Source organism: Galeopterus variegatus, unplaced genomic scaffold (genome assembly GCF_000696425.1).
Source record: "Galeopterus variegatus unplaced genomic scaffold, G_variegatus-3.0.2 Scaffold1103, whole genome shotgun sequence".
Lineage (NCBI taxonomy): Eukaryota > Metazoa > Chordata > Mammalia > Dermoptera > Cynocephalidae > Galeopterus > Galeopterus variegatus.
Window position 1 is genome coordinate 186231 of NW_007727214.1, and position 11494 is coordinate 197724.

At 38.6% G+C, this 11494-nt stretch overlaps 2 protein-coding genes across 2 annotated transcripts in view; one reads left to right on the forward strand and one right to left on the reverse strand.

Annotated features, from left to right (window-relative positions):
• The first annotated feature begins 929 nt into the window (after positions 1-929).
• Positions 930-11494, forward strand: part of SPAG1 (sperm associated antigen 1) — a 71564-nt gene continuing 60999 nt past the window's right edge. The window contains exons 1-2 of the mRNA XM_008574784.1: positions 930-1069; positions 3613-3772. Coding sequence (XP_008573006.1) covers positions 930-1069; positions 3613-3772 — 300 coding nt within the window. The remainder of the gene's footprint in view (positions 1070-3612; positions 3773-11494) is intronic.
• On the reverse strand, positions 6745-10811 carry LOC103592176 (inorganic pyrophosphatase 2, mitochondrial-like). The gene is given in 4 exon segments (XM_008574783.1): positions 6745-7226; positions 7311-7386; positions 7388-7723; positions 10785-10811. Coding segments are annotated over 4 exon segments (921 nt in total).

Sequence of the window (11494 nt, forward strand, 5' to 3'; positions counted from 1 at the left end):
TGAAGGATTAAATGAGGTAATATGAGGATACTTCCAAAAGTTCACAGAAAAATAGAATTGAAAGATAATACGAATCTTTCCATGTACTTTTGGAAGTACTTATAGTTTATCTAAAGCACTTAGAATGGCGCCCAGCACACATTGAGAACTATGTAAATATTTGTTACTGTTATTATTATCATCATCATTAGCAGCAGTAGTATTATAGTGAAACTGTCCAGGGCTTCCTTATTCCCAATTCAATTCAATTCAGCAAGTGTTTCTTAAGGAGTATAAGGCACTACTTATGGTAGTCCTGGAGCTATGAGGATGAATAAAGTACAATTTCTTGCAATCTAGAAAGTAAGACAAAGAAACATAATTAGAATGTGTGCTGTGTGCTAAGAGAGAGGTATGTACAGAGTGCTGTTAAAACACAGTTCTGTCCCTATACCAGCCAGCCGCACACACACAAAAAAGCACATTTCTGGGAGCTATTCATTGATGGCAGTGACTAGTAGGGAATGTAAGGAGGGCAGGGAATGGAAAAGAAGGTGATATTAAGGAAAGTTACAGAAAAGATGTTATTTATGTTTGTGCTGAATCACAAAGGGTGATTGGGATGTTAACAAACCGCTAAAGTAGAGGAAGGTCATTCAAAATCAACATTAAAAGATATCTTAAAAAGCAGTTTGAGTGCCAAAACCTGCTTTGTCATTGTATTCCAGCTTAAGTGAAGATTAAGTGAGATAATCCACGTATGGCACAGTAATTTAACTCCATACATGTTAACTGTTGTTATCGGGGAGAGAGTTCAAAACAAGTAAACTTCCTCCTTGGAAAAAACACTCACTTCCTTTTCTACACAAGTCCTTAGATGGTGACTCCTATCTAAATGAATATTATTATGTATTAGGTTTGTAAATGTTTTCCTATCCTATATTTTAGCCATGACTGCCAAAGATTATCCATCATTGTGGGGGTTTGGAACAACAAAAACATTTAAAATTCCCATTGAACATTTGGATTTCAAGTATATTGAAAAATGTTCAGATGTTAAACAGCTGGAAAAAATTCTTTGTGTGCTCAGGTAAGCACTTAAAAATCATTTCATGTTTCACTATGCCAATCTAAACTTTATTGTTGCCTTCTAAAAGTCAAAGCTACATTAGAAATATTGGAGAAAATTTTCAGATATTGCGATTGTTTGTTGTTTTTTCCCATGGTAGGTTCCAAAATAGTGGTTTGGGGGCTGGCTAGTTAGCTCGGTTGGTGAGAGCATTGTGTTGATAACACCAAGTTTCAGGGTTTGATCCCTGTTACCATCCAGCTGCCCAGAACAAGAAAATAGTGGTTTTGATCCTGTGGTTAGTTTGGAGGGTTCTGGCTAAGTCTACTTCCCCATGAGACTTAAGCTGATTAGTATCCAAAAGGGCATTTTTCTTGCTTCCTCCATATTTTCTAGGAAAAGGTAAAGTAGCTGTGAAAGTAACCATTAGGAGGTCAGTTCTTTGGCACTTTCCTACTTCATATCATCTGACAGCAAGAGAGTGTGACTCAACTGTAAGCTGATCACATGTAGGATGACGGGGAGGTCTGAAGGTAATATCAGAAGGCAGGGAATTAGGGCCTTCTCAGGATAGAGCTCCATGGTCTTGATTGTCAAACTTTAACATACATCTTATGTGATTGTTAAAAACTCAAATTTGAGGGCCCCATTCCCAGAGATTCTGCTTCAGGAAATCTGGAGTAGGGCCCAGGAATGTGTTTTTGACACGTGAGCTGGCTGATTTTATAAGCAGGTGGTCAGGGAACCCACTTCAATAAATATTGCCCTGTGGACTACTGTGGAGTATACTATAAAGCAAAAGTTTCTTGCAGTTTCAGGTTTAGCCTAACTTCTTAAAAGTACATACAAAAATGTTAACCTTGCAAAAGACAGGAAATTTTCCCCAGGCTAAAAGTCTCTCTTGTAAGATAAAGAATTGTAGCACAGCAAGGTTGCTGGCTCAAGGACAGACAAGTTACTGATATGTAAAGATACTGGGAAATATCTGTAGGGAGAGAGAATGTTTGCTAAGATCAAGCTTTTGTTGGTGGATCAACTTAACCTTTTGCAAATTGCATTATGGAATGTCACCTTGCTTGTTACCAGCCTCTATTGTTAAACTATTATCCCACCTATGTTCTTTTTCTGTAACTTCCTGGTCTGGAAAATAAATGTGGGGAGAGAACCCCAATTCATGGTTAATTCCCAAAGGAAGGAATGCCTTGCTCTTGAGGGTTCCAGGAAATTAAACCCCTTGGGGTCTCTTGCTGCTCAGAAGAGATGGGCTTTCAGTAATCCTTTGCGGCTCCATCACCCAGGGGATGAGGGGTGACGAATCCGTGGGAGGCAAAGCAACAGACTACCAACCTGTGACACCTCTTTTGGATTTCTTGAGCTGTTTTCAGTTGGAGACCAAAGTTCTATTGTAGAAGGCACCTGTGAAGCATGAACTGCTCCTTTCCAGCACATCAGTAGTATTCCTATTGCTCTGCAGTGGTTCTCTTTTCTTTCCTCTGATTCTCTTCCCTATCACTGTGTTCTTTCCTTCTTTTCTTTCATCACCTATAGAATTCTGTCCTACCTTTTGTCCTCAGCCAGAGTTGATGTAATAACCTTGTTATTTCTGAAATAGAAGAAGAATCATATTATTTTCCCGTTTGTTTTTCTCAGCAGAATATTGTCATTTATTTTTGGTCAAAGATTGAAAAAAATGAGAAGTTTATGGGATCAAATAGTTTGAAAGCCATAGTTATGTTGGTTCTAAGAAATTCTGTGAATAGCCTAATTAAATTATATGGTATCGTGTTGACTTGGACTTGGGATTTTTTTTTTTTTTTGGCAGCTGGCGGGTACAGGGATCTGAACCCTTGACCTAAGTGTTATCAACACCGTGCACTAACCAAGTGAGCTAACCAACCAGCCCTTGTTTTTTAAAATTTAATTTGAAAATGGGATTTATTAATATTTTTCTAGAAATGTAAGAGTGAACAGACCTAAAAGAGAATGGGAAGACTGGTTTTCCTTAAAAGCAAATGAAAAAGAAGAGATGTCTCCATTTAACTCTCTGAGGAAGAAATTTTGTTTCTTAAGCTGTTGAATTTAGGGGTGTTTTGTCTACACTGTTTCTCTGCTATTTTCTTGCTATCCCATTGAAAATAAAAATTAAACTATGAATATAAACTTGTTGAGAAGGAAGTCTGAATTCTCTCTCTGTGCCTGTTTCTAATATTGAATTTCCATTTTTAAGTTAAAATTACCTCATGTTCAAAATGAACATATGTATGTTAAAAAGGAGAGATGTTATTTATTCACCTTTTAAAGTGTGTGATGGAAATTGGTTTCTTTGGAGTTCTTTTTTTCATTCATTGCAACACATCATAGACAAGCAGGTAAAAATGGAGGTTACGCTAGTTGAGGGAGGTGAGTGGGAAACCAGCAGCCCAGGCTCCAGGAGTAGAGATCCAGACATCATCCTTGAGATCTCCACAGAAGCCCTGGGTTCCATGGAATCCAGCTTGCAAACCACTGCTCTAGATCTCTAAATAAGGTGCTAACTCTATCTAAAATTATGAATTTCTGTTAAGGTCTGGTGAGGAAGGATATTATCCTGAACTTACAGAATTTTGTGAAAAGCGTCTTAAAGGCCTGGCTCCTGAAAGTAGAGCTTTGAGGAAAGACAAACCTGCAGCAACAGCATCCAGTTTTACTGCAGAAGAATGGGAAAAAATTGACAGTGATATAAAGGTAGAATAACAGTTTGATAGATATTGTAGTTGATATAGTTTTTGGTAGGTATTGTAGTGACTTTGTATATACATTTACTTCACTTATCTAAAATCCTAGGCTCCTTATTTGCCACTAAAGGGCTTTTAGTGGTAAATACTAAGAGTATTTGTTGCTTCTTATACCTAAGAGGAGATTGTGGATTTGTGTGTGTGTGCATTTTAAATATACACGTGTGTATTTTAAATAATCTATCCTATAAAAGAACCATAATTTGGCCACCTTCTATAAGTAGTGTTATATAAATATTTGTTTATGTATTTTTTTGCACCTCCCTGATTATTTCTACAGGGTAAATTATTAGAATTTAAACTGCTTGATCAAAGGGTTGGAGTATTTTTAAGGCTTTTGAAACATATTTTTGTATTCTCAGAAAAGTGGTGCCTTCATCCTCTCTTATCAGCAATGTAAGATAATGCCCATTTTTGGGTACTATTCACTAGGTACTATAATCATTTTAAGTCAATTGAATAATTGAAGAAATGATAGTAGTGAATTTAAATATGTGTGTGTGTGTGTTTGTGTGCATTTTGGCAGCTGGCCTGTACAGGGGTCTAAACCCTTGACCTCTGTGTTAATCATTGACCTTGGTATATTTTTTGATTACTAGTAAAGTTAATTTTTTTAAATCTATCTGCCACTTAAATTTCTTCTTTTGTTAATGCATCTTTACTGATTTCTTTTAATCAGTATATTAAAAATCAGTATATTTTATTGAGGTATAATTTACATTCAACAAAAATTACCAACTTTATAGTATATATTTCGCTGAGTTTTGACAAATGTATATGATATAGGACATTCCATCAGCCCAAAAGTTTCCTTTTGCCCTTTTGCAGTCAGTGCAGACCCCATACCCTTGCCTCTGGCAACCACTGAACTGCTTTTTGTCTCCATAGTTATGTCTTTTCTAGACTTTTATATAAACATAATCACACAATAAGTTGTCTTTCATGTCTATTTTCTTAAGCTTAGCATAATGCTTTTGAGATTCATCTATGTTGTTGCATGTCTCCATAGTTCATTCCTTTGAATTGCTGAGTAGTATTGGATAGTAAAGATATCCCACAGTTTACCCATTTACCAGTGGTGAGAAAACTGTCAAAATGTTTTCCAGCATGGCTGTACCATTGTGCAAGCATGCCGGTAATGTATAAAAAATTCCACTTGTTCTACATCCTGGTCAGCACTTAGTATTGTCAGTTTTGTTAATTTTAGCCATCCTCTGAGTTATTTAATGGTATCTCATTGTGGCTTTAATTTGCATATCCCTAATGACCAATGATATTGAGTGTCTTTTTCATATGCTTATTTGCCATCCATATATCTTTTGTGAAGTATCTTTAAATTCTTTTGTCCATTTAAAAAAGCTGGGTTGTTTGTATTCTTATTATTGAGTTGTAAAGTACATGTCCTTTATTTATTTTAAAAAATTTCATTGTTTATTTACATATTGCATATCTCAAAAAGTTTGAAAAAAATAAAGTTTCAACAGGAAGCCAGCAAATGCTCATAAACCTGCCTGCCTCTAGTACTTAGGGGAATATGGGTCTTGGAGTCCTTAGGCGCTGGAATCTTTTTTTTTTTTTTTTTTTTTTAAAGAAGAACAAAATTTATTGCTTACATTTTCTGAGGCTGGGAAGTCCAAAGTCCATCTGGTGGTGGCAATAGTGACCCAGGGGTCTTACATTGCAAGATGGTAAAAGCAGAGAGAGAGAGAGAGAGAGAGAGAGAGAGGAACCACGCCCCTGACCACCATCTTTAATCCTTTCACTACAGCCCGGTCCTACAATCCAATCACCTCTTCAAGGCCCCACTTTTCAATTACCATAATAGGATTTCCCACCCTCTTAACAGTCACAGTGGGAGCTAAGTTTCTAATACGTAAAGCTTGGGGAACACAATTCAAACTTCAATGAGGTTTAGGGGGACATAATTCAATCCACTACATAAAACTCATGACCTTTTCACATGCAAATACATTCATTTCATCCCCAGGGTCTTAATTGGCTTCAACTCAAAAGTCCAAAGTCAAAGTCCCATCTTTGAAATCAATACAAGTTATCTACTTGCAAGATACAATGGTGGGACAAACAAAGGGTACATATTCCCATTCCAAAATGGAGAAATAGGCCAAAAGAAAGGTATAACAGGTCTCAAACAAGTCCAAAACCCAGCAGGGCAGGCATTAAATCTCAAAGCTGATGAATCAGGTACCTTGACACCATGTTCAACCTCCTTTGCATGCTGGTGTGTGGGTTGGGCCCCCAAGTCCTTGGGCAGCTCCGCTCCTGTGGCTTCTCTTGTCTCAGGCCACACTTCGGCTCTCCCAGGCTGGAGTTCCACACTGGTAGCTCCACAGGTCTGGGGTCTCCATGGTGGGCCCGCTCTCATGGCTCCCCAAGGCATGGTGCTGATGGGGTTTCCCTGCTACAACTCTAACCCCACTTTCTGCTTGACATTGCTCTAGAGAAGACTCTATACAGTGACTCCACCCATGTGACAGGTCTCTTCCTGGGCCCCCAAGCTTTTCCATACATCTTCTGAAATTGGGGTAGAGGCTCCCAAGCCTCCACAGCTCTGGCATTCTGCGAGCCTGCAGACCTTATACTATGTGGAATCTGCCAAGGCTTCCAGCTTGTATTTTCCAAAGCTGGGGGTCCATCTATGCCTGGGCCCAATTTAGCCAAGGCTGGAGCAGCCAAAACATCTGGAGTGCTGGTCTGGGGAGCAGCTTCCTGACGTGGTCCTGGGCAGTGAGTCCATGGAAGGCACCTCAGGCCTGTTCCCCAATTCCATTCTGTCTCCTTAGGTCTTTGGGCCTGAAATGGAAGGGTTGGCCCCAGATGCTTCTGCAATGCCTTCAGGGCCTTTTCCCCCTTCTCTTGCTCCTTAGGCGCTGGAATCTTGATGGCACAACTTCAAATGTTCTGTCACTTGCCAAGGAAGTGCCACACGTGGTCTTCTTTCCTACTTTTTTTATTCAGTGAAGATGACACTGATTCAACTAATGATCTTGCTTCCTCCTGAGTGCAATGGAGTGGGCTATCACATACCTGCACATTTGTACAATTTATAGCCCCTGCATCACACTTCTTCATAAGCAATGCTTTCCAACATTCATGAGTAGATTTAATAACTTCAAGAGCAAAAGCCTTGTTCTTGAAATCTCCATTAAAAGCAAACTGGTTTTCTGGCTTTCCTTCTGGCACTTTATAAAATCTAAACCAATTGAGAGTAGCTTCCAAGTAACCTGGTTTTAACTTCTTAACATCACCAATATCATGAAATTGTGAGGCTTCAGGATCATTCACATTGATAGCAATTAACTTCCAATCTGTTTCACCCTGATCAATAAGAGACAAAATTCCAAGTGCCTTCACATGAATAACCTCTCCATGAGAAAGAACCTTTGAGCCTATTTCACAAACATCAGTAGGATCATTATCTCCAGTAGTTTGTGCTCTTATTTTTTCAATGGGGATCTTCCCAAGTCTGAGGGAGGGGCCATAATTCCACATATAACCCTTTTGAGGGAAGATATTCGCAACATAGCGTAGCTTGCCATCCTTTACACCTTTGTTTAATAGGATTCAATGGCTCCTTGGTGGCAATCTCTATTTTGGCATTTGTCCACCGAGGTACTTCTACAACCATATTAAACAAATTCTCATATTCATCATTTTGTGCTTTCTTTGTAGGAATGCCATTTTCCTCTTTAGAACCCACTTTCAGAGGAATATCATGAAAGGGGGAAATGTAGTGACCGGTTACATTCTTGAAGAAGAGGCTGTAATCCTGCAAGTGTGGCAGGCTGTGCTCCTCCGTGCAGTACAGGGCCCTGGCGCAGTGCGGCTGGTCCCTGTGCTTACTCGGTCCTGCTGCACAGCAGCGGCAGCTCCACGCATGGCCCTGAAGTACACGTCCACATGTTTTACAAATATCTTCTTTTTTTTTTTTGTCTTTTTTTGTGACCGGCAACGGATCGCAACCCTCAGTGTCGCGCCCGTACCGGACTGGGACCGGCAATGGGATCGCAACCCTCGGTGTTGCCCCCGCGCCTCGCTCAGCCAGTGAGCAGCTGGTCTGTATGTGGGATCCGAACCCTCGGCGGGAGTGCCGCCGCGCTTCCCAAGAGGCGCACGGGCCGGCCCCTACAAATATCTTCTGATACTCTGGGGCTTGCCTTTTCATATTTTTAACAGTGTCTTTGTAAGGGCAAAAGTTTTTAATTTTAATAAAATCAAATTTTCTTTTATACTTTGGGCTTTTTTGTTCTATTTAAGAAATCTTTTTCTAATTTCTACATTTTCTCCTAGAAAGTTTTTAGTTTTAACTTATAATTGGGTCTGAGATCTTTTATTTTTTGGACATGTATATATACTTATTTACACACACATATGTACATATACATACACATATACATATATGATATCCAAGTGTTTAAGCACCATGTAATGAAAGATTATTCTTTCCTCATTGACCATTGTCCAGAATCAATTGACCATGTATGTGTGGGTCTATTTATTTTATTTTTATTTATTTATTTATTTTTGGTGGCTGGCCGGTATGTGAGTTTATTTCCGACGCCCTGTATTCTGTTTCATTATTCCAAATGTCTATCTTTACACCAGTACCTCATTGTCTTGGTTGTAGTAGTTTTACAGTAAATCTTGAAATCAGGTAGTTCAAGTCCTCCAACTTTGTTGTTCTTTTTAAAGTTGTTTTGGCTCTTCTAGGTCCTTTGCAAATCTGTTTCTACAAAATTAGTTGCTTGTGTTTGGAGTAGGATTGTGTTGAATTTGTGGATAAATTTTTGAAGAACTGACATTTTAACAATATTGAGATTTCTAAGCCATGAACATTGTATATTTCTCCATTCATTTTGGTCTTCTTTAATTTATTACACCAATGTTCTGTGGTTTTCAGTGTATAGTTCTTGCATATTTTTTGTTAAATTTATTCTTAAGTGTTTCATATGTTTTATGCTATTGTAAATGTTAATACTTTTGTAATTTCAATTGTTTGCTTATTCTAAGTTTACTTTGGTTATGAAATTTTATTGTTTTTTATTGTAAAATGCATATAATATATAATTTTCATCTCAACCATTTTTTTTTTTTTTTTTTTTTTTGTGTCTTTTGTCCTTTTTTCCGTGTCCGGCAACAGATCGCAACCCTCAGTGTTGTCCCCGTACCGGACCGGGGACCGGCAACGGGATCGCAAGCCTCGGCGTTGCTCCCGCGCCTCGCTCAGCCAGTGAGCGGGAGCCGGTCTGTATGTGGGATCCGAACCCTCGGACGGGAGCGCCGCCGCGCTTCCCAAGCGGCGCACTATCCAGTGCGCCACTGGGCCGGCCCCATCTCAACCATTTTTAAGTGTTCAGTAGTGTTAAGTATATTCACATTGTCATACAGCCAATCTTTAGAACTTGTTTATTTTACAAAACTGAAACTCTGTACTCATTAAACAACTACTCTCTATTTTCCCCTCCCCCAGTCCCCGGGCCACCATTCTACATTCTGTTTCTATAAGTTCAACTACTCTGTATACCTCATATCAGTGGAATTTTAATTTTAACTTTTTTTTTTTTTGGTGGTTGGCCAGTAAGGGGATCTGGATCCTTGACATTGGTGTTACAACACTGTACTCTAACCAACTGAGCTAACTGGACAGCCCAATTGTAATTTATAATTGTGCATTACCAGTTTAGAGTTATCTAATAGATTTTTTATTAGTGACCTTATCTTGCAATCTTGTTTAATTCATAAATTAGTTCTAGGAGCTTTTTTGTGGGTTTATTGGATTTTCTACCTGCAGAATTATGTTGTCTATGAATACTAAAAGATTTACTACTTCTTTTCCAGTCTGACTGCCTTTTACTTATTTACTTATTTTTTACTTGCCTTATTTAACTTGCTAGAACCTCCAGTACAATGTTGAATAGAAGTGATGAGAGCAGATATTCTTTTTTTATTTTCTGATCTTGTGGGGAAATCTTTCAACAGACAAGAACTTGGTAAACGACATCTGCTCAAAATCTACAACTCAAGTATAATGTTAGCTTTATAATGGGCTTTAGATTTTCTGTACATGTCTCTTATCAAGTTAAGGGCATTCCCTTTTATTTCTTGTTCGAAGAGAATTTTTATGATGAGAGGGTTTTGAATTTTGTGAAATGCCTTTTCTGCATTTATTGAGATGAATATATGCTTTTCTTTGTATTGACTGTTTTCAAATGTTGTACTAACCTTATAAACACTTGGTAATTTTGTATCTTTTTTTTATGCTTTTGAGATTCATCTATGTGCTGACCAGGATGTAGAACAAGTGGAATTTTTTATACATTACTGGCATGCTTGCACAATGGTACAGCCATGCTGGAAAACATTTTGACAGTTTTCTCACCACTGGTAAATGGGTAAACTGTGGGATATCCTTACTATCCAATACTACTCAGCAATTCAAAGGAATGAACTATGGAGACATGCAACAACATAGATGAATCTCAAAAGCATTTGATTTGCTAGAATTTCATGAAAAATGTTTGTATGATCATGAGAGATAGTGGTCTGTAGTTTTCTTTTCTTGTAATGCCATTGTCTGGTTTTTGGAAAAAGGTAATGCTGGCTTCATTGAAAAAGTTGGGAAGTGTTCTCTTCTATTTTCTAGAAAAGTTGGTGTATAATTGGTATTATTTCTTCTTTAAATATTTTATAGAATTTACCCTTGACACCATCTGGGCCTGGAGTTTTCTTTGTAGGAAAGGTTTTAACTATGAATTCAACCTCTTTCGTAGATACAGGGATATTTGGGTTATCTTCAGAGCTCTTTCTCTGTTCAGCTCCCTTCTTTCTGGTATTTTGCCCCCAGTTTTGCTTGCAATCTTTTGTCTCCTGAATTCAGTGAGGCCATGGGGTTCTGCGCAGTCTGGAAACTCTAGAAAGTAAGTTGGGGCATGTATAAGGCTTACCCGATTTGTTTCCCTTCTTTCAAGCATCATAGTCATGTGCTGCCTATTGGCCAATGTCTGAAAGCTGTTGTTTCCTGTATTTTACCCAGATTTCTAGAGTTTAGGCAGGCGGGTGAATTCAGTCCCTGACTCCATCAGACCAGAAGAAGTCCCTTACTGATTTTTCTGTTGATATGTTTCTCAGTTATTTGTAAGAGTTCTGTCCTCTGTATATTCTAAAATTTCCCTCAGTTTGTTGTTTGCCTTTTAAATGTTATGCATGGTGTACTTTGTGTCTATAATTTTTAAAATTTTTATGTAATCACACCTCTTGATTTTATCCTTTATAACCTTTTCATTTCCTTTTATAGTTGGGAAAACTTTCTCTTCCCCAGGTACATATGCAGGCATTTCAAAAAGTTCATGGAAAAATAGAATTAAAAGATGATACTAGGGCCGGCCCGGTGGCGCACTGGATAGTGCGCCGCTTGGGACGCGCGGCGGCGCTCCCGTCCGAGGGTTCGGATCCCACATACAGACCGGCTCCCGCTCACTGGCTGAGCAAGGCGCGGGAGCAACGCCGAGGCTTGCGATCCCGTTGCCGGTCCCCGGTCCGGTACGGGGGCAACACTGAGGGTTGCGATCCGTTGCCCGACACGGAAAAAAAAAAAAAAAAAACAAAAAATGATACTAATTTTTCCCCGAATTTTTTTTTTTTTTTTTTTTTTTTT